Raw genomic sequence first — 24,515 nt, forward strand, 5'->3', positions numbered from 1 at the left:
CAATTATTTAGTTTTATTCTTTTATTTTATTTCTATATTTATTTTAGAATCTTTTAATACTTTTAAAAGACTAATTAGAACTTATACCTAATGTCAAAAAACAGATAACTTAAAGTTGTTTTTGTGTACAAATTTTTTTCTTTTTTATCCTTTTCCATGTAAGCACTAAATATAACACATTGACACTGTGAGCTGGCTCAAATATCGACCGAATTATACGATTGAGTTATTTGATGAGACTTCTTCTTGTATCCTCATGCAAGTCGATAAAACAAGTCAGATACGTGAGTGTCGTTAACACTAATCCAATATGGGGTCATAGGGTAGTAGCTGGGGGGTGGGGGGCTTTCAAACTAGTTTCAAGCCCAATTTTTTTGGCAAAAGTAGTTTGATAATATAGGTATTTAAGCGATGCTTAAGCCATAACCGTAGGAGCCAGGGGATCGGGAGGAGGGGTGGGAGAGGTCTTCACCAGTCTTAAGTGATACATGTACTTAAGTAGATACTAATATTCCCCCGCCCCCCCCCCCCCCCCCACCTCGAAAAAAATAGAGTCCCTATATATGATAGAAAGGTGATGCGATGGGGATACGTGGGGATGAGGTATTTTACTTTTTCATGTGGCCTCGTCCAGTCGAATAATTCAGTCAAATAGTTCAGTCGAATAATTCAGTCGAATAAACAAGTCGCTTAATATTAAGCAGCGGTGGCAGCGGACTAAGATAATGTAGTAGCAAATCATGCTCATAGCCATAGATGAAGGAGCCGGGGGCATGGGGTAGGGGCCGGGGGGCTTCCCAACTAGTTTCAAGAAATGAAATGGGGTTTAACGTCCTACTGTTCTGCTTGGAACTGGGCTAATGAAGACGGGAATACGCCATACACTGTGCTATGAGGGAAATTTTGCCCGGACAGTGGCACTACGGCCTACTCTTATATCGAATTCCATCTGTCAAGGGATCTTTTACGTCCACGCCAATGTATACACGAGACCTCGTATGTCGTATGTCCGTCTTCATTAGCCCAGTTCCAAGCAGAACAGAAGGACGTTAAACCCCCATTTTATTTCTTTTCATTTCTTGAAACTAGTTTGGAAGCCCCCCGGTCCCTACCCCGTGCCCCCGGCTCCTTCGGGTATGGCTACGAGCATGATTTGCTACTAATTATTTTAGCCCGCTGCCACCGCTGCTTAATATTGAGCGACTTGTTTATTCGACTGAACTATTCGACTGGTTTATTCGACTGAACTTTTCGTCTGAATTATTCGACTGGTTTATTCGACTGGATTATTCGACTGAACTAACTGACTGATTTTATCGACTGGACGAGGCCACATGAAAATGTCAAATACCTCATCTTCCCCCACCCCGCCCCACCCCATCCCCTTTCTTCGTTCATATCATATATAGGGACTCTATTCTTTTCGAGGCGGACAAGGACAGCTGTCTAGTCGTTCGGATGGGACGAAAAACCGAGGTCCCGTGTGCACATTCGCGTGGACGTAAAAGATCCCTTTGACAGATGGAATTCGATATAAGAGTAGGCCGTAGTGCCGCTGTCCGGGCAAAATTTCCCTCATAGCACAGTGTATGGCGTATGCCCGTCTTCATTAGCCCAGTTCCAAGCAGAACAGTGGGACGTTAAAACCCCATTTCATTTCTTGAAACTAGTTGGGAAGCCCCCCGGTCCCTACCCCATGCCCCGGCTCCTTCAGCTATGGCTACGAGCATGATTTGCTACTAATTATCTTAGCCCGCTGCCACCGCTGCTTAATATTGAGCGACTTGTTTATTCGACTGAATTATTCGACTGAAGTATTCGACTGGTTTATTCGACTGAACTTTTCGACTGAATTATTCGACTGGTTTATTCGACTGGATTATTCGACTGAACTAACTGACTGATTTTATCGACTGGACGAGGCCACATGAAAATGTCAAATACCTCATCCCCCCCCCCCGCCCCACCCCATCCCCTTTCTTCGTTCATATCATATATAGGGACTCTATTCTTTTCGAGGCGGACAAGGACAGCTGTCTAGTCTTTCGGATGGGACGAAAAACCGAGGTCCCGTGTCTACATTGGAGTGGACGTAAAAGATCCCTTTGACAGATGGAATTCGATATAAGAGTAGGCCGTAGTGCCGCTGTCCGGGCAAAATTTCCCCCATCGCACAGTGTATGGCGTCTGCCCGTCTTCATTAGCCCAGTTACAAGCAGAAAAGAAGGACGTTAAACCCCATTTCATTTCTTTTCATTTCTTGAAACTAGTTGGAAAGCCCCCCCGGTCCCTACCCCATGCCCCGGCTCCTTCAGCTATGTCTACGAGCATGATTTGCTACCATATTATCTTAGCCCGCTGCTTAATATTGAGCGACTTGTTTATTCGACTGAATTATTCGACTGAAGTATTCGACTGGTTTATTCGACTGAACTTTTCGACTGAATTATTCGACTGGTTTATTCGACTGGATTATTCGACTGAACTAACTGACTGATTTTATCGACTGGACGAGGCCACATGAAAATGTCAAATACCTCATCCCCCCCCCCCCGCCCCACCCCATCCCCTTTCTTCGTTCATATCATATATAGGGACTCTATTCTTTTCGAGGCGGACAAGGACAGCTGTCTAGTCTTTCGGATGGGACGAAAAACCGAGGTCCCGTGTCTACATTGGAGTGGACGTAAAAGATCCCTTTGACAGATGGAATTCGATAAAAGAGTAGGCCGTAGTGCCGCTGTCCGGGCAAAATTTCCATCATAGCACAGTGTATGGCGTATGCCCGTCTTCATTAGCCCAGTTCCAAGCAGAACAGAAGGACGTTGAACCCCCATTTCATTTCTTTTCATTTCTTGAAACTAGTTGGGAAGCCCCCCGGTCCCTACCCCATGCCCCCGGCTCCTTCAGCTATGTCTACGAGCATGATTTGCTACCATATTATCTTAGCCCGCTGCTTAATATTGAGCAGCTTGTTTATTCGACTGAATTATTCGACTGAACTATTCGACTGAAGTATTCGACTGGTTTATTCGACTGAACTTTTCGACTGAATTATTCGACTGGTTTATTCGACTGGATTATTCGACTGAACTAACTGACTGATTTTATCGACTGGACGATGCCACATGAAAATGTCAAATACCTCACCCCCCCCCCCCCCCGCCCCACCCCATCCCCTTTCTTCGTTCATATCATATATAGGGACTCTATTCTTTTCGAGGCGGACAAGGACAGCTGTCTAGTCTTTCGGATGGGACGAAAAACCGAGGTCCCGTGTCTACATTGGAGTGGACGTAAAAGATCCCTTTGACAGATGGAATTCGATATAAGAGTAGGCCGTAGTGCCGCTGTCCGGGCAAAATTTCCCTCATCGCACAGTGTATGGCGTCTGCCCGTCTTCATTAGCCCAGTTCCAAGCAGAACAGAAGGACGTTAAACCTCATTTCATTTCTTGAAACTAGTTGGGAAGCCCCCCGGTCCCTACCCCATGCCCCCGGCTCCTTCAGCTATGGCTACGAGCATGATTTGCTACTATATTATCTTAGCCCGCTGCCACCGCTGCTTAATATTGAGCGACTGAATTATTCGACTGGATTATTCGACTGAATTATTCGACTGAACTATTCGACTGGTTTATTCGACTGAACTTTTCGACTGAATTATTCGACTGGTTTATTCGACTGGATTATTCGACTGAACTAACTGACTGATTTTATCGACTGGACGAGGCCACATGACAATGTCAAATACCTCATCCCCCCCAACCCCGCCCCACCCCATCCCCTTTCTTCGTTCATATCATATATAGGCACTCTATTCTTTTCGAGGCGGACAAGGACAGCTGTCTAGTCGTTCGGATGGGACGAAAAACCGAGGTCCCGTGTGCACATTGGCGTGGACGTAAAAGATCCCTTGACAGATGGAATTCGATATAAGAGTAGGCTGTAGTGCCGCTGTCCGGGCAAAATTTCCCCCATCGCACAGTGTATGGCGTCTGCCCGTCTTCATTAGCCCAGTTCCAAGCAGAACAGTAGGACGTTAAAACCCCATTTCATTTCTTTTCATTTCTTGAAACTAGTTGGGAAGCCCCCCGGTCTCTACCCCATGCCCCGGCTCCTTCAGCTATGTCTAAGAGCATGATTTGCTACCATATCATCTTAGCCCGCTGCCACCGCTGCTTAATATTGAGCGACTTGTTTATTCGACTGAAGTATTCGACTGAACTATTCGACTGAAGTATTCGGATGAACTTTTCGACTGAATTATTCGACTGGTTTATTCGACTGGATTATTCGACTGAACTAACTGACTGATTTTATCGACTGGACGAGGCCACATGAAAATGTCAAATACCTCATCCCCCCCCCCCCGCCCCACCCCATCCCCTTTCTTCGTTCATATCATATATAGGGACTCTATTCTTTTCGAGGCGGACAAGGACAGCTGTCTAGTCGTTCGGATGGGACGAAAAACCGAGGTCCCGTGTATACATTGGAGTGGACGTAAAAGATCCCTTTGACAGATGGAATTCGATATAAGAGTAGGCCGTAGTGCCGCTGTCCGGGCAAAATTTCCCTCATCGCACAGTGTATGGCGTCTGCCCGTCTTCATTAGCCCAGTTCCAAGCAGAACAGAAGGACGTTAAACCCCATTTCATTTCTTTTCATTTCTTGAAACTAGTTGGGAAGCCCCCCGGTCCCTACCCCATGCCCCCGGCTCCTTCAGCTATGGCTACGAGCATGATTTGCTACTATATTATCTTAGCCCGCTGCCACCGCTGCTTAATATTGAGCGACTTGTTTATTCGACTGAATTATTCCACTGGATTATTCGACTGAACTATTCGACTGAACTATTCGACTGAACTTTTCGACTGAATTATTCGACTGGTTTATTCGACTGGATTATTCGACTGAACTAACTGACTGGTTTTATCGACTGGACGAGGCCACATGAAAATGTCAAATACCTCATCCCCCCCACCCCCGCCCCACCCCATCCCCTTTCTTCGTTTATATCATATATAGGGACTCTATTCTTTTCGAGGCGGACAAGGACAGCTGTCTAGTCTTTCGGATGGGACGAAAAACCGAGGTCCCGTGTATACATTGGAGTGGATGTAAAAGATCCCTTTGACAGATGGAATTCGATATAAGAGTAGGCCGTAGTGCCGCTGTCCGGGCAAAATTTCCCTCATCGCACAGTGTATGGCGTCTGCCCGTCTTCATTAGCCCAGTTCCAAGCAGAACAGTAGGACGTTAAAACCCCATTTCATTTCTTTTCATTTCTTGAAACTAGTTGGGAAGCCCCCCGGTCCCTACCCCATGCCCCCGGCTCCTTCAGCTATGGCTACGAGCATGATTTGCTACTATATTATCTTAGCCCGCTGCCACCGCTGCTTAATATTGAGCGACTTGTTTATTCGACTGAATTATTCGACTGGATTATTCGACTGAATTATTCGACTGAACTATTCGACTGGTTTATTCGACTGAACTTTTCGACTGAATTATTCGACTGGTTTATTCGACTGGATTATTCGACTGAACTAACTGACTGGTTTTATCGACTGGACGGGGCCACATGAAAATGTCAAATACCTCATCCCCCCCACCCCCGCCCCACCCCATCCCCTTTCTTCGTTCATATCATATATAGGGACTCTATTCTTTTCGAGGCGGACAAGGACAGCTGTCTAGTCGTTCGGATGGGACGAAAAACCGAGGTCCCGTGTCCACATTGACGTGGTCGTTAAAGATCCCTTAACAGATGGAATTCGATATAAGAGTAGGCCGTAGTGCCGCTGTCCGGGCAAAATTTCCCTCATCGCACAGTGTATGGCGTATGCCCGTCTTCATTAGCCCAGTTCCAAGCAGAACAGTAGGACGTTAAAACCCCATTTCATTTCTTTTCATTTCTTGAAACTAGTTGGGAAGCCCCCCGGTCTCTACCCCATGCCCCGGCTCCTTCAGCTATGTCTAAGAGCATGATTTGCTACCATATCATCTTAGCCCACTGCCACCGCTGCTTAATATTGAGCGACTTGTTTATTCGACTGAATTATTCGACTGAACTATTCGACTGGTTTATTCGACTGAACTTTTCGACTGAATTATTCGACTGGTTTATTCGACTGGATTATTCGACTGAACTAACTGACTGATTTTATCGACTGGACGAGGCCACATGATAATGTCAAATACCTCATCCCCATCGCCCCCCTAACCCAACATATCATATATAGGGACTCTATTCTTTTGGAGGTGGACAAGGACAGATGTCTAGTCGTTCGGATGGGACGAAAAACCGAGGTCCCGTGTACACATTGGCGTGCACTTAAAAGATGGGGGCATATGGGGATGAGGGAAAAAGTCAAGCATGACTTTATTAAGCCGCGGTGGCAATAACTAAGATAACACCTTAAAGTTTTAATTTGAACAATCAAATTTGAACATGAGGGGACGTAAAAAATAAACAAAAACAATGATAAAAGATATTGGAATTAGTGCGTTTTTTCTTTAACTTATACAGATTACAAACGATTCCAAAATTTTAATAAGCCATCGACCGGTTTATTCGACTGACTATTTGTTTTGGACTTAGGGTCGACTCATGCATTTCTAGCAAAGGGACCTTTTAATCGAATGTTTTGTTGACAAAAAGAAGCCAGAGTAAAGAGAACAACAAGCGGGAAATGGATCTTCGTCCTTTGTGTAAATATGGCGAAAAGTGCTATCGTCAAAACCAACAACACCAAAAACAATACAGACATCCAAAATCGAAAAGGAAACGTGACGATGAAGTATGATTTTAAATCGAAATGTACTCGTTAACAGGCCTGTCATTTTAAATCGTCAAAAACAGAGTTGTTACATACATGCCACGGCATAAACCCAACGGCCCAAAATTTGAGTCAAAACGACCAAAAGTTTTGACCACGACCATGTTTTGTTTTTGACATACATGTACATTAGCAAATAACAAACACATGTAGCAATATACTGCTTGCCAGCCAAGTGGCACATGGGTTATGGAAAAATCATGGCCATAAATCATGTCATAACATTAACACCCAGGGCCAGGCCAAAAGTTTTTTTTTTGTTCTTCTATTTCAGTAAAGTACCTCTACCAGTTCCCATGATTGTAGGGACTTTAAAATTCTTTAGGGGATGTTCAGGGGGACTAGCCATGACCTTACATCAAATTTCAGCTGAATTGGTCTATAACTTTTTATTTTTGGGGGTGGAGGGGAGGGGGGTGGTGGCCGAATGGTTAGCGTGTGTGCATTGTATTAGGTCTAGTTTAGTGAACTGGCATGGTTTTGATTCCCTGGTTGTACGTGACAAGGAGTAGGGTCGCCTGTTCAACCGCATGGGTTTTCACTGGACTGGATCTTCTGGTTTCCTCCACTGCTAAAGACCTCTCTAGGCACAAGCAAATTATTGACAGAAAGTTGAACCATATGACCTGGTTCGTGTCGAGTGGACTTTAAACTCAATTCCTCTCTCTTTTATGCTTTGTTCATTGTATCATCATGGAAAGAGGCTATCAAATTTTTATTTTGAAGATTCGGACAACTAGCAGTACTGTTAGAAATAATTTTAATATTTTATAGGAGGATGAAGAATTAGTGAAGAAGAATAAAATAGATGATGAAGCTGTAGATGAGACGGAGGATAAAAATTCAGATGATGAAGATGTTAAAAAGAGTGTGGAAACTGGATCATCAAAAGCCGATTCTGAGAAAGAAGAAGAAAAAGAAGCAACCAGTCATTCTGGTATAGATCATTTAACAAGTTATAATTTTCTTGTCAAAGTAGTTCAACAGTTAATAAAACAAAGCATCTTCCTCTTGATCTTTCTAAATTAATATTTAATCTTGTTATAGAACTTGCCCAACACTTGTTAAGAAATATAATATAACAAATTTCAAAAGTAAAGAGATTTTGCTTGTTTAAGTTAAACTTTTATAGACCTAAATTAAAGAGATTTTGCTCCTGTAAGTCATGGAATTATTTTCAGACCTAAATTAAAGCGGTTTTACAACTTTTGTGTCATGGACAGAAAGACTGATTCTATCTCTGCATCAATAGAAATAAGGCAGATCAGGGGGTTCACTAATCATAAACATAGAAGATTTATAAAGTTTGCTGTCAATTTGTTTTTACATGGCTGTGTCTTTAATTAAACCTTTTCTATTTTAGCAGAGAGAAAAGAATCAGAGCCAGTTGATGAAGTTGATGACTCAGAAGCACCAAAATCACCAGAGGATATTAAAGAAAATATTAAACAGAAATATTTAGTAGAATTCGCAGAAGATTTCTATCAAATGTGGGAATTTTGTAAGAAGGAGAATCCTGGAAATCCAGAAGGTAAAAATAAAATCAGAAATTAGATATTTCATTTATTGATAGTAAATAAAAGATTACTCTCATTTTGCTTTGTAATTAATATTTCAATACTGGTATAAAAGATAACTTCAGCCTTTGTAGATTGGTCATTATCCAGTATTAAAATAATTTTAACAGACCACAACCCAAAGTACAAACTATTTTCACTTTTGATTAACAAATGAACACTCCGACATTAGAAACAAATAGTCATGCCATGTCCTATTCACATATCTGAATGCTGTACAATACTTTTTGAAAAAAAAATACCAACTTTCAGTTTCCCTGTGGGATTTGACTGTAACCCCAAATTCCACACTGGACAATCATGTCTATATCCTTGACTGAGTTACAGCATTAAGTGTTCGTTGTGATTATCAAGGATCAGTTTAGTATGTTTTATTTATTCGAAAATTTCAGACAAGGTTAATATATTATATTGTTACATATTTAAACCCATTTTTATTTACTGTATCATGTGAATTCTGGGACTGCTTCTTTAGATATTTTGTCTTTCATTTTGTTTCAGAAACATTTAAATCCTCATTAGGCTTTACCTTAGTGGGTCCGTTTGATATTTTGGCTGGGAAACATAAAGGTGTAAAGATAAACAGTCGGGGAAAAAGACCGAATTATTTATTACATTGGAGATATTATTATGATCCACCAGAGTTTACTACTATTATTAATGGAGACAGACAATCACAGTTTCACTTGGGTTATTATAGGTGAGTGAGTACCAGTGTATATTTGACCAAGAATCCCCCGTTTCACTTAGGTTATTAAAGGTGAGTACTAGTGGATATTTGATTAAGAATCCCAGTTTCACTTGGGTTATTATAGGTGAGTACCAGTGTGTATTTGACCGAGAATCCCAGTTTCACTTCGGTCATTATAGGTGAGTACCAGTGTATATTTGATCGAGAATCCCAGTCACTTGGGTTATTATGTGTATTGGTTTGGCTAAGTACATTACTGAAGGGTCCTAACAAATGCGCTTTAGGTTTTAGATCATAAGGTCTGTCATCAAGTAAAGTGGTTTCGATCCCACACTTTTACGTGACAAGGAGTAGGGATGCCTCTGTCTAACCTTGTGGGATTTCTCCACTGCTAAACAATATTGTAGGCCTACCATACATGTATGTTATTCCCGAAATGACCTTGTTTGTGTCCAGCGGACAATCAACTCTCTCTCTCTCTCTCTTTCTCTCAGTACATTACTTTTTTATTTATAGAACAAGAAAGATATGAAATAAACCTAGACTTTTTGTAAGTAAAATGGTTGTCCTGCTTAATATACAATACAGTAGATTTAGGTCTGCGTAACATACAATACAGTAGATTTAGCCCTACATTGTATACAATATGGTAGTTGTAGGTCTGGTAATATTGAGCAAAATCCCCAAACAAGTGAATAGATAATAAATACAATACCAAATTAAAGCCAATTGTGGGACTTCGAATATTGTGAAATCTTTAACATTGGGCCTGCTTGATTTTTCCGCCGATAGGTGAGCCGGTTTCTACTACGGCGTACGCCGGTCAGGTTACCGTATCAAAGCAAATCAAGTGACCGGGCTGATAAACAATATGGCGTCGAATAATGATATAATATTAAACCGGTTACATGACATGTTTTAATCAAAAACAGTATTCTTGAAAGTATGACCTGAAAGTGCCCGCAAAATAAGGAGAAAATTATTATTAGTTATGTTACTGAGAAAAAATAAATGACATTTGAACTTCTGGTTTTTTGAAGCTCAAATTCAACTTCAAAACATTTGGTTTAATTTTAACACTTTAAAATTAGTGTTTTATGGCATTCCTAAATAACGTGAATTTTTTCTCGTTGACATGTTCACCATCTTGCGCCGGTGTTTGCCGCTGCCGCCAAAGCGGCGCATTCGGCGTACGCCGCAGCCGAACTTTTGTCGACTTCCGGTGAAATCAAGTGACCTCGCGCAAAAACTGCTGAACTGTGGTCAGCCAGTATGCGCTGGTATTGACAAATCAAGCAGGGCCAATGATTTGGTTCTGTTTAGTATTTACAAAGATATGATGAATTAGTTTCTATAATAAAGATTTTATACTAAGAGGCTAATGCATATTTAAAGGAGGGGGGGGGGGGGGGGTGAAAAGCATAGAGCTGTAACTCCTGTAAAAATGAATCTATGCATTGTCCTCAAATTTTTTATGTGGTTAATTTTACAATAGTATCACTGACAACAAACAGAAATTTATTTCCATATAAATATCTAAATGAAGTGGACCATGATTTATGTTTTTTCAGAGATGACCCTGCAGAAATGCCAGCTTTTGTAGCAGCTAATTCAGCTAAAGAAAATGGTAACATAGTATTTCGAGGACAGAATTTGTTTGCTTCATTAAAGTTAGTAAATTGCAACTATATCTTGAAAATCATGCCAAAATTTTAAACAGCGTTTATGCAAGTTATGAATTTCAACAATTTCTTCATTGCATGGTGATTACCTTTCAAAACATGTCTAGTCGGTTGGATGGGATAAAGTACTTAGGTCCATCATTGGCATGCACGTAAAAGAACCCTTAACAGTTGGAATTCAAGGAAGAATAAGTGTAAGCACCTCTCTCTGTAGGATCAAAATTTCACTCGTAGCAGACTGCATGGTGTCTTCGTTAGACTTTTGGTGCAACAAAGTGGGACGTTAAGCCCCATTTCATTTAGTGTTAGATAAGAGAACTCATACAATTTGAATTGTTTTGATAGTCTTGTACTTAAGAACAAATTACGAGAGCCCATTGAAATAAAAATTAATAAAGTTATGAAAACAAGCAGCAAAGGAATTTTAGGACGGACAACAACAATGTTGATGTCTGCATTGATACTGGCAAGCTAGTAACATAATTGCTTTCCTTTCAGATATTTTCTAGAAGAGAAAATTAAATCAAAAGATGTGAGTTCTGACTTGAAAAAGAAAACAGAAAGTTTATTAAAGAGATTTCTAGAATATGCAGAGGAGCATGGGATGGACTTGGATTATAAAAGTCAGGTTACTAAAAATAGAGACAAGAAGGTTGTATGTAAAACGTTACATGGAGCAGGTATAGTTGTACCAGTAGATGAGAACGAAGTGGGCTATAGACCAGTACCTGAAACCCCAGGTAAGTTCATTTCTAGCTTTAAAAGCTTAAAATTAATAAGGTGAGATTTAAAAGTGATGCCAGAACAGTCTTGAAATATGTAAGTGTAATATATAATTTAATTGAACAGACACATTTGATGGATAAAAAAAATTAAATGAAATTTGATGTTTGGATTTTTTTGTGAAGTGGGTATCTGTTGAGATTAAATTTGTTTAAGGTTCACTGAATTGTCCAGCATGGTTTCCCTCAAGTGGTTGTTATGGTGCAAGATACAGTGCTCAGAAAGCAAAAGTGTCTAGCTGTTTGGAGGGGATGGAAAAACGTCCTATACTCTTTGGCATGCACATATGCCCGTCTTCAATAGAATTATTTGTGCAGAAAAGAAAGACGTTGTTAAACCCCATTTCATTTCCAATAATTAACTTCAGAGTTATGGCCCTTGATCAGTTTGAAAAATCTTGAACTGCCAGCCAACATTACAGTGTTGTGTTTGTTTTTCATTGCCTGTTAACCCAGCTTTGTATTTGCAGCTGATTTGTGGGTTTAGAGTTAAAAGTTAAAATTAGTACCATTTTAAGTTAAAAGTGATAGCAGGAAAGTCCTAAATTATGTTAGAGTAATATATAATTTAAATGTATAGATCTCTTTGATAGATACCTATCTTTATATTTACAGCTGATTTGAGGAAAATGTTGAGAAAAATAGCAGAGAGTAAAACTGATAAAGAAAGAGATAAGAACTTTGAACCTCTACAAGAATTAATAACATATATACAGTTTGCTAATGATGAGTGTGACTACGGTGAGGGACTAGAACTAGGATTAGATTTATTCACACATGGTGGAAGTGTCTTCCATACCACTATTTTATCTTTATTACCGCTAGCCTATCAGTTACTACGAAGAGATGAATATTCAAAAATTATTGAAGCTCATATAAAAAAACGAAGACATATAGCAGATTTAAGTGAACTGGTTTAATGTCCATGTTTCGGTGCTGATTTTTTTGATTGAGCAGAAGACTATTTGCGAACATTAAATATAAATTCATAAATTGAGTTTCAATAATTTTTAATCTGGTTAAAACACAGATCCTATTACGTTTCGTTTTTATAGTTCAAAATTTTGTTTTACTTGTCTGTACTACACTAGGATCTGGAGGAGATGTTATCATTGACGTGTTCTGGATGATTTGAGGGATTAGCCAATGAAACGGTCTGTTACGGCGAGTTCTAGGCCTTTTTATGCACGGATCTGAGGGTAAACCACTAGAAACGTCAACGCTGATTGATTAATCAATGTCTGACATCATATGGTCAAAAGCCGCTCGTTAGACCCCTGAAGTAAACTCCCACTGTAACTTGTCAGATCTTCATGTAGTGTAGGCCATCGAAAGTATAAAAAAAACGGAACGAAATATAGATTTGTATTTTAATCAGATTGAATAATTTGTTAATTTGCTAAATTATGCCATCTCAAAAAGTTAATGTAATCTAATCTTTTTAATATGTTCATTTGCTAAATCATTACTCCCCAGAAAGTTCATGTCTATTAATTTTTAAGTAAGTCGTACATCAGTGCATCTCAGAAGGTTAATTGTTGTCTATGAATTTGTTACATTCATATAATCTATTAATTTTTAAGTAAGTCGTACATCAGTGCATCTCAGAAGGTTAATTCTTATCTATGAATTTGTTACATTCATATCATCTATTAATTTGTTAATTAAATTGTTAATTTGATAAAACACTGCATCCACAGAATGTTCACACAACCTATTAAATTGTTTATTTGTTACATCATTGCATCCACAGAAGATTTTTTAATTGTTAATTTGATAAAACATTGCATCCACAGAAATTTCATGTAATCTATTAATTTGTAATCATTTCACCCCAGAAAGTTCATGCCATCTATTAATTTGTTAATTTGATTCATCATTTCAACCCAGAAAGTTCATATATTCTATATATTTGTTAATTTGATAGATCATTGCATCACCAAGATTTGTGTAATCTGTTAAATTGTTGATTCGATAAACAGCCTTCAAATATCCCTATAATCATTTAATTTGGTAATTTGATAGATCATTACATCACCAAGATTTGTGTAATCATTTAATTTGTTGCATCACCAAGATTTGTGTAATCATTTAATTTGTTAATTTAATACATTGTTACATCCCAGAAAGTTAATGTAATCTTTATAATGTATTTGTATTTCATTGTCCATTTAAACTTAAATGTAACATTGTAAGGTTATAAAATTGACATGTACTGATATAAATGCTGTTAACATCAATCTATTTTACACAACCGTATTAACATTGATAAAAGGCACTTTAATTGTCAAAGTTGGGGTCAGAATCGGCACCATGACATCCACTATGAACAGAATGGGATCAAGTGAAGATCCATTAATGTTTGCCTTCATAATTATTAGTCTAATTATTAGTGAATTATGAAATTGATTTAATATTTACATAATTTAGATTTTAATAATGAGTTGCATTCACATAAATAATGTTACTGTCATTGTGTATTTCCTTGTTTCTTTAAATAAAAAATGGCAGCTTATCAGCATAAACTGAAAATTCAGATAGTTACTTCTTGATCATTCATAGTAAGGGTGTTTCAAGATTGGAATTCATTTCCGTACCACAAGCAGTCGCAGATGTTACAAGGCATCTGTAGATGAAGGCGATTTTTAAGTGAGTAAATCAAAGTACAGTAAGGGAAGAAAGAGTTCATTTCAGTTTCAGGTTCAATTCCTTACAGGGAGCCGTCACATTTATCACAGGGCATCTGTAGACAAAAGTGATTTTATGAGCTTAGTAAACTTAAACATACATTATGCAAGAGCTAAGTCTGCCTATTACAGGTCTTTCTTTAGGCCTGAAATGTTATCTAAATTATTAATTCCAGACCATAATCAACTCTCGATGTCATCACTAGCCTGCGATGTTTATTGGATTAGGTTCCGATTTGCTGTTCTTTAAAATTTTGGGCTTAAATTAGTATTGTACAATGATGTTGGGATACGTGAGTGCCCCACTTGTTTCATATTCAGTTGGACAATCAGTTTTTAAATCCAGAGAAATTAATCTTTGGGCGAATACTGGTCACATTTAACTGTTTTGACATTTCTTACTATGGTTAATGTAACACTGATAATGTTTATTTTGGTTGATATGAAACAATTGTAGATTAATCAGTCCAGATCAAAGGGTAAAGGGGGTCAGGGTGGCTAAGTGGGTAAGACGCTGGCTCGCTAGCCTGGACGTCAGGGGTGTTCGATCCCTGCTTTGGCCGACCAGATTTTCCGGTGTGGTTCCCCCTTGTCAGTGATGCAGGACGGAGGGACTGACAAGGACAGCTGTCTAGTCGTTCGGATGGGAGAAAAAAACGAGGTCCCGTGTTCACATTGGCGTGCCCGTAAAAAAACCTTGACAGTTGGAATTCGATATAAGAGTGGCCGTAGTGCCGCTGTCCGGGCAAAATTTCCTTCACGGCTCACTGTATTGCGTATGCCCGTCTTCACTAGCCCAGTTCGGAGCAGAACGGTAGGACGTTAAACCCCATTTCATTTCATTTCAAAGGGTTAATGCTATATGATTTAAAGAGACACATTGAGCTAATTAAAGGTTAATTTTAAATAATATTAAGGGTTACCAACAGGATTAAGAATTTAAATTAGAAGTAATTAATTTCTGATCTGAACTATGACATACTTAGATTTGACGGATATAATGTACTTTATCCCAACCAATCCTCAACGAAGTACTGATTTTTTTTTTTCAACAGTTGGGGGTGGGGGGGGGGAATACATCAGTATTCCTAGAGGACATGACCATTATTTGTTTAGTAGTTATGTTGACAGCAACCAGTGTAATATTATTTAAAAATAGGACTTACAGCGTTATAGTGGTTTTCAATTTGGGCACTTGAAGAGAACCAATGGACATTTACATTAGTTATGTTGGTTTAAGGTGAATTCATGGGACATAAGAGACTGATGAACTTTTACACCTTTTAATGCAATATTACAACCCCGGCAATATTGCTTTCAAATTCCTTAACAAGTTTTATACGATAGATATCATGTAATGCTGCGGAAATAGATGATATATTTATATATTAAAATAACACAGCGGTTAACAAAATATAAGAGTCCGACTAGTATTTCCTTTTCCTTTATCAAAAACACCATATCCTCTCTTGTTTATGACATTAAATAGTGGTATGTACCGATAGTGACGTAATATATCTAGCTGACCAAATTAGGAAATGAAAAGATATAGGCCTACACGCCCATCTCCATGTAAGGGAATTTGTACTCTGTTTGGTCAAATTTAACCAATCAAATAATAAACTAGTGAGATGGCGTTATAGCCAATTCAATTCTTAGGAAGAACAGATGTAAAGTTTTCCAGCGGTTAGAGATCGAGTTTAGTGGGGTTGACAGGGACTGAAAGATATATTATATTTGAGTTTTAAGTAGACTTATACTTGTCAACTTTGAATCATGTTTGATATAAAAACATTTCTAAGAAAACTCCCGTGTTCCTGCTATATATATATATATATATATATATATACAATTTGGTTGCCGTAAGTAAGACAATGGAAGCCGAGACATTGTATTGGTAGTATAATATATAGTCAAGCAGTAGTAAGAAGTTTTTATATTAATCCCTTCAAGTGCCTGTGGTCGAAGTATGTGTAACAGGGATGGTGTCACACGTCGGATGTGGTAAGCTTTGGTAGTTTCGCTTTCCATATTCGACCAACTATGCTACAATAGTGCAAACATTTATTACATTTTTTGTTCAAAACATGTACCCATAATCAGATTATAACTTTAGCTGTTCGAATTATTTTAGTCTCGTGAACACGAGTACTGCGTTTCATTTAAATTTTATGGGATGGTAACCTTAGCTTTAGAGGACCCGCGAACAATCGTCATGGGCATCCGTAGGATTCAGAAAATCAATAGGATTTTTCGGCTCATTAACATAATCACTGTGTATCAAATCTAATTCAACCCGAAGATAACTTTAACCTCCAGGGCGTCCATAAGATTTTTCAAATGATTAATTCGGACAGAATTTATACGAAATCATTGAAATCGCTAAACATAAACACCGTGTATATATTTCTAATCAATTGGGTGATAACTTTATCCTTTAGAACAAGCAATTGTTGACACCGGACAGTCCATCGGCGGCAAAACGCACGGGGTAACCGTTCAATGTGGGCCTATAGAAATGACTATATACTATATATAAACCCGAAAGTACATATCCAGATATGTCAAAACTTAGGAAAACTGGGGACTTATTTAAGAACATATTAACTAATAAATATGGAGATTGCAGGCTTTTCATAGGCCAAGAGCTAAACTTTGTGCTATGATTCTTGTGCTCAGCCAATGAACCATCAGTATTCAAATTTAGTTTAAGTTTTCATTCTAGTTATTCTCTGTGGTGTTGAAACAACTTGTGGACGGGCAGATGCGACGACAATGAAACGATGGCGTATAATAAAAACAATTCTGTAAATGCAAGTTTTTAATTATTCATAACAAAGAAATACAAGCGTTTACAATCAAACTGAAATCAGTCAGTAATATCATTAATCAAAATACACATACATTCTCATAATTATATATATCAACACATCTCGTTTATTGGGATATAGCTCAATATAATGGAAATTTACGAAAACGTATGAAGATAATCCTGTAATTTTTTTAAATGCTGGGTTAGGTTGTGGGCTAGCTAACAAGGAAGTTCCGGGATCGATTGCGGTGGTGGCCGAGATGCAGAACCGGGGGTTGGCTCACTAACAAGGAGGTTCCAAGTTCGATCCCGATGTTGGCCGGGGGCTTAGCAAGGAAAACCGTTTAGATGAAAGAAAATTGAGGTTCCTCCGCGTATGCCTACTGTCCAAAAACGTGGCTGGCCGGGAAAGCCCACTGTTTGGAAACGTCGCTGTCCGGAAACGCCGCTGCAGGGGAAAAATTTATCACATTGCATGTGATGTGTCCATCTCCATTATATCTGTTGCTTAGAATGGTAGAACGTTTCATTTCATTTATTTTAAAATGTCCCCTTTGACATATTCAAACATATTCTGCGAGGAAGTCAGAATAATACCAAAAGAGTTAGAATTGTGCTTGGAATAGTTAGTGGTTTTCGTTTTACAAGAGAATAACTTTTGATCAATTGTAAATATTGTATGATTTTACCACTCAAGGGAGATAAATAACAAGAAAAGCAACATGAAGATGAGTAGCGCATGGGGATAAGTTTCGTTCTTAGTTTACAAACAACACTCGTTAATATTCATAGATAATGTATTCTTGCAACTTATATTCATGATCAAACTTTTTAATGACAGCAACCATGTATATCTTGATATCCGTGTACCAATATTCCTGTCATCCACAAAGAGGAGAGTAGCAAAAGAATCTACATGCAAAAATAAACAATTAAAGGACAATATTGGTGTCAGTCATTATCACATATGTGATAAAACTGGTTAACACGTTCCAAATATAACTTTAATACAGAGATCATTGCTACGATAGATGCGTTATGAAGATTTCAAAAAAAAGAAAGTGACAAAAGCAAAAGGAAAACACGAGTTATCCTTCTATATAACTGACTGAAGTGACGACTGATAACGGATACACGGGCAAATGTCTGCTCTCTAATAATTCCTTCGAAGACCAAGAGTTGTTATGTTAGGCTATGAGAGGATATCTGATAATTTAAAAAAGTAATTGAATGTCACTAGCCAAGGGAAAACGAGAAAAATAGGAATATTCCGTGCATTACCTTGTTTTTATTTATTCTATACTTAATAACAACATGGTAATGCACAGACTTCTTACTATTTTTGTCGTTTTGTAATCTCCCTCAAACCGACCAGACATACTTCCTTTGCCAGCTTTGCAAGCGCCACCCCTGGCGAGTGAAGGCCATCTTGAAAAATCGCGAAAGACGTACTCGGTCCACACCGGGAATCGAAATGGGGGCCTTTTGGCCTACAAAAGCTTCATCACACAAAAGGGAGAAAAAGGTGAAAACATATAATTAATTACTGATAGATGGTATTGATTGGCATGGTTGGGGTGTTTCATCTGGCTGAGCTTTTAAATACGTGTCATCTGTCTGAGCTGTTAAATACGTGTCATCTGTCGAATGAGTGTGCGACCCTGAACCGCTAGTGGACGAGACTGTTAAATACCAATCTGAACGATTGGTCGAATCTCTGTCTGTAATAACAACCATAATGAAAATAAGTAAATTAGATTAATCACCGTGAAGGAGTTCACAGGTTCGCTGATGCTGGGGGGCCAACCCCTTGATTGTATGCCTCAGAACTGTGATAGAGGGAGATATTTTAAATATGTAAAAACAGAAGAAATAATAATTTTAAATCCACTCGTTGCTTGGATGCCACATAGCTGCAATATTGTAGCTGCGTCCGTATCTTGCACGGAACATTATTTGGGTCTTTGCGCAAGTTAAAATAGTTTCAATTCCAAAATTTTCAACGTTTGCATGGAAATAAGTAATTATGTCACAAATAGTTAAAAGTGGAACACCGAAATCTTAAACTTATCTTACCGAACAGTTTTTCTGTATTTTTGAGCTGTTGTGAAATAACGTCGTGTTCTAATTTTGTTTCGGGGGACAGAAAAATGGACAGAAATTTCGCTTAGCAGTTTTTATCAAATCATATAATTATGCAGTAAGGTTTCACCTTTATTTCAATGGGTATTGGTTTACTATATGTCAAGCTATGTGCAGTACAGTTCGGGGTCAGTTTAATTGGACATTAAGAGAGTTATAGGTCAGTAACTTTTTTGTCATCAAATGATGATGACAATACCTGCTCAAAGGAACCATTTCTAGATGCCACCCTGACATGGATGTCCGCGGCCGTCGCCCCATCTACCCACTTCTCTGCAAGCCACTGGAACAGAACATACTCTGATTGATCTAAATTTCATCTTGGAAACACTAAAGATATTTATTTTAAGTACAATATAAATCGAAGTTACCGTTATCATTCCTACAGTTGTCCACGGCTTCAGCATAATGTGGTTCCTTCAATGTTAAATCACGACGCGATCGGTAACACTGAATGACTATAATGACAACGGCAATACCCAGGAGACATGCTAGCACACCGAGAGCAGGAGTTGTCAAATCTGTGGACTTCTTCGGACTTTCTTTCCTGAAAATTTTATATAATAAATGAAAAGGCAAGCTAGAAGTCCGGAAAAGCCATTTCCAGTGATCTGAGACAAGAATCCGTTTCTAAAGTGCACCCCTGGTCTAGATAGGGGAGGGTTCGTGCGCCGGGTGCGCACCCTACTAGATCCACCATTGGTTGTTGAGAACCGTCCGTAGGTATGAGAACAGTCGTGTTAGTTGCGACCCCGCTATTGGACACGAATTATCCTCATGATTTCCGGTGTGGTTTCCCCGTGTCAGCGCTCAGTGGTACGGGTGATACGTTGGCGTGTACGTAAAATAAACCTTGATAGTTGGAATTCAATTTCTCTCATAGCCCGTCTTTATAAGCCCGGTAGGTGCAGAAAGGTACGACGTTAACCCCCATTTCATACATGCAGTATGGCATAACATATTGTTTGAGAGTCACCATTGAAAACTACCAATAAGGGTAACTTTGGTCTTTAAACGAGTAGACTGTCCTCAACTGCTGACTGGGGAAAAAAACCCAGTTCAGTCCGGGGAATCATTCAATCTATTTTTTGTTATTTTGAACCTTTTAAATTGATGGAACTTTTATTGTATGTATACTTACTGCATCTTGTCAGGGAAACATTTGTTGCATGTATGATCTGTTAGACATACAGAATTATAATCTGTAACAGGGTAGGTTAACGAATCTTTATCGAAGATGATGCCTTGTGATTTGGACCATGACCCAACCTGATAAAATATCAAAATATATTCACTGTGTTGATTTATAAAAGCAATCAGATTGGAGAAATTCGATATTGGTTTCAGTTTTCTCCCCCAATAACTTCAATGTTAAATCCATGGTATTTCTTGGCCTGTAAGATCCGATGATCTTAATCTTCAGAACCACAAAGACATTAAAAATGTCACAATTATCTGAATAAAAATTGCGAAAGGGATTGACCATTACGATAGTTTGCTAGGCCCGTTCAAAAGAATGTATAGACAATGACGTCATTTTAGTAGGCGATCACCCTGATTTATGTCGGTTTATTTCCTAGATCCTTCCGCCAAATAAAAAAATCATGAATATTCACCAAAATATCCTTCTCCGATTTTAGACCAAAAAGTCAATAAAACCTATCTAAGACTGTATTTAAATTGAAAGGAATGTAAAATAAACCGAACCAGGGTTGAACTTACTTCTTTTCTGCACTAATTGAGGTTCTAGGATCCACTTTTATTTCAAATTCCAACGGCCAATGTACACAGGACCTTGGGATTTCGTCCCGAACCCGTTAACAACGGTATCGAAACTGGGACCTCTTCGTAAGTAAACCATAACCATGTCATATGCAACAAGAAACTGGGACTTCCTGGTGTGTGAGCCACCTTGGCTTCATCAAAAGGATGTCCAACCAGGTAAGCATCAAGTTACGGCAAAACACCGTGGAAGAGGGCCCGTGTTCAACTCGAAAGCGCTAAATCTTACATATTAATGCGTAGCAAGATATTTATATTTTTATAAATGGAGTGCAATGCCTACTTGTGTATATGGTTTTCCTCCTGCAGCAATATGCATTATTTTGTATTTGACAACACCATCACCATTATCATCAAAAACTCTTTCCTGGCTGCCTTTACCATATAAATCTAACTTCACATTCTGTAAAAAATAAAAATAAACGTACTAAATTCTAATTTTGACCAACCAAACATCACTTTTAGCTTTACTCCCAGTCATCATCAAACTGCGCATATGTTGGTCGATATTCTACGAAACCTAAGAGTGAATGAATGAATGAAGTTTCCTGCACCAACCGGTCTAATGAAGACGGGACGAAAGTTATTAAGAGCATTTGTTTATTTTAATAAAGAGAGAAAGAGTTTTCCTTCAGTACCAAGTCTATGATTACTACTTAGTTTCATTTTAATTCCTTTCTGTCTAACAATGGTCAGGATTCGGGTTGTCTACCAAAGGCTAAGAAACTAAAATGGTAATAAATTAATTAGTACTATAATGTACTGGATATGTACTGGACCATCTCCTGGTACTATTTTGGATTCGCTACAAAGAAAGGGATACATACCTTCTTCATGTATTCTGCCAACAGTGAGGGGTTTTGTTCAGGGCACGACGTTGCAGGCTGACCACATTGTGTAGAACTGAGAACATTTTCTAAGCCTTTAACCAAAGCCTTTGTTGAGGCCACAGCAAATGGTATCCATTGGTCATAAAGTGACTTCGCCAAACTTTCCAAGTCACACTCTTTGGTTTTACCAAGGACTTCGTCTTTCACAGCTCTTTGGAAACTTCCGGTAAATATGCACTTTCCTCCCTTTTCTAAGAATTGACGGAGCCATGGATCAGACGGGTCATTGATATTTAGCTTGGTGAGATAGGAGACGAATGCTGGAATGTTAGGCAACTCTAAAGCAATACTCAGAGACCCATAAACGTTGCGTTGCTGTTCAGGAATGACACTTTCTCTGCTTCCCCATGTTTCAGATCCAATAAATATGAATTCACTTTCCGCCATTCTCTCAGTCACAGCTTTTACAACTTGCTCAAAAACATGTGACCTTACAAAAGTCACCACTAACTTAGCTTGTGGAGTTTCTCTTAACTTAGCCAGCAAACCATTATACAAAGTGTATTCGGTGGTTACGGGAATTTGATGACCTATAACGCATACTCCTGCGTCCTTGCCAAGTTTCTCCAATGTGGAATGAGCACCACCTCCATAGGCCCCCTCGGTGTAAATAACTTGGATGATGTTTGAATCAAGGGAGGTAACTATATCAATAACGACTTTTGCTTGTTGGTCGTCTGCAGTAGGTATTCTCAGAAAATAGGGATAAAGAGTTCTGTCACTAAGAAGTGGGCTGGTCGAGGCGTAGGATACTTGGATGTAACCAAGTTTAGCCAGAACTGCAGCCATGGCCGCACTCATACTTCCGCTCATCCCTCCAACATAACCAAGAAATCTGTGATTAATCTCTGAACTTTTCATTCCGGGTCTGAGTTCATAAGTTCCTTTGTGTAAACGTAACATTTTGTCTTTAATTACAAGTTCAGATGCACACCCATTTATCACAATCAACCCTAATTTCTTTTTAGAAGATATCAATGTGTTGTTTGGGTTGTTAATCTCCTCAATAGCAAATTTGATGCTTTCGGCGATGTCATTCCCCAAAGAATCTCTGATGGTGTTAGTGCAGATTAATGCATTTGTTTCATCAGGTATAAATACAGGGACAACCGCCACAACGTACCAATCTCCTTCCACAAATATAACATGGTCAGATATATCAGACGGGATACATTTTATACAGTCAGTCCCGTTAGGACATTGAACAGATGGAAATCTGGTGTTTGGGCCTTGGCTCTCTCCCAAAGGATAACTACTTATGAGAGATCTGCTTAGACTCAGCGTCCCCAGTCTGTAATCACCAACCTGAAGAAGACAAACTACATCGGGTAGAAATATAGAAAACCGATGAAATAGAATCATTATTTTAGCGATTTTATTATTTCGTGCACATGCTTTTAGCGAATGCTATATATCTTCTTTCACATTAATTCAATCTCAGTTCAAGAGTTGAATGGCGCATCAGAATTTGTGTGAATAAATTGACGCGTGGTATGTAAAAGGTTGTCCATCCCTAGTTTACGGTGTTAAACCTTGGTACAGCATCGTATGGGTTTGGGAAATATAATATTGTCCTTGGGGTCGAGTTTAGTTTTTTTTTTACAAGTTTGTCTTACAGGTTTCTGTAGTCATCCTAACAAATAGCTTAGTAATCAGTTGAAACATGATCTTTTTGTCATGGTTAGCTCTGGTTTGTTGTCCTCCAGGCTTAAACATAAACGTTCGGGAAAACGGGTGCATTGAACCTTTCGCTAATTATTATTAGAACTATTGTAAATGAACTTTTTACCTTTATAAATCTGCAGTTTGTAACTCCAGTGCATTGTTGAAAGTTAAAGACTTCGTATTCTTGCCGATTCGGTTCGGAGTTGTAGTTAATTTCTCTGTTGGTTTTGAAAGTGATATTCTCAGCTAAGGTATTCTGGAACATTTGGGATGTGTATGGAAATTCTGCCGTAAGATTTATTTTTAAGTCGGCCATTTCATCAATATATGTTTGTTTAGATAAATGACGAAGTTGTGGACAAATGGTATTGCTACCACTACAATGCTTTTGACTCAGTTTCTTTAACAGATTAGCTAAAACCAAAACTGCTTTCACAGCGTAATTTACATACACAGATTGTTTAGAATCCAGAATCCCAGCATCGCCTGTTTCACTAATCCACGACTGGGAAAATGTTTTGGTCTTTATGTTTTTCCAGTATTCAGTAAATTCCTGTAACTCAATTTTAGGGGCACTTGTTACCAATATTCCTCTAGAAATGGAGAAATATTCTTGCCCAAGTCTCCGTAAATAAAGAGAATTCAGTCTATTGGATTCTGATAGGATTATTTCAATGTCACGGACTAAAGACGACGACTGGAATAATCCCAACAATTTCGTAATTAAATTCTCGGAGCCAATATAAATGATGCCACCCACTTTAAGATCCAAAATATTCTTTACAAATAGTTGAAACGTATCGTCACTATTTGTGTTATTAAACGAAGAGTAAACAGGAACGCAGATGCCTTTACCCGATGTCAGTTTTTTCAGAAGTTGAGCTGCATCTTTACCATAATCGTCATCTTCATAAATTATCCCTACGTAGTTCCATTGCAATTCCAACATTAACTCCAACAT

At 38.6% G+C, this 24,515-nt stretch overlaps 2 protein-coding genes across 2 annotated transcripts; one reads left to right on the forward strand and one right to left on the reverse strand.

The window, feature by feature from the left end:
• Positions 1–9,212: 9,212 nt before the first annotated feature.
• LOC126830177 (histone PARylation factor 1) lies at positions 9,213–14,108 on the forward strand. Its single transcript, XM_056103001.1, has 4 exons — positions 9,213–9,236; positions 10,684–10,782; positions 11,293–11,534; positions 12,192–14,108. Exons 2-4 carry the CDS (start codon positions 10,700–10,702, stop codon positions 12,494–12,496), a joined length of 630 nt encoding a protein of 209 aa, XP_055958976.1. The 5' UTR covers positions 9,213–9,236; positions 10,684–10,699; the 3' UTR covers positions 12,497–14,108.
• A 3,064-nt stretch (positions 14,109–17,172) lies between these two features.
• LOC126830173 (uncharacterized) lies at positions 17,173–24,515 on the reverse strand. Its single transcript, XM_050560482.2, has 6 exons — positions 23,679–24,515; positions 21,827–23,194; positions 21,283–21,402; positions 20,359–20,486; positions 19,589–19,764; positions 17,173–18,796 (listed from the first exon to the last, which is right to left on the reverse strand). Exons 1-6 carry the CDS (start codon positions 24,513–24,515, stop codon positions 18,615–18,617), a joined length of 2,811 nt encoding a protein of 936 aa, XP_050416439.2. The 3' UTR covers positions 17,173–18,614.

This window comes from Patella vulgata, chromosome 8 (assembly GCF_932274485.2).
Source record: "Patella vulgata chromosome 8, xgPatVulg1.2, whole genome shotgun sequence".
NCBI lineage: Eukaryota > Metazoa > Mollusca > Gastropoda > Patellidae > Patella > Patella vulgata.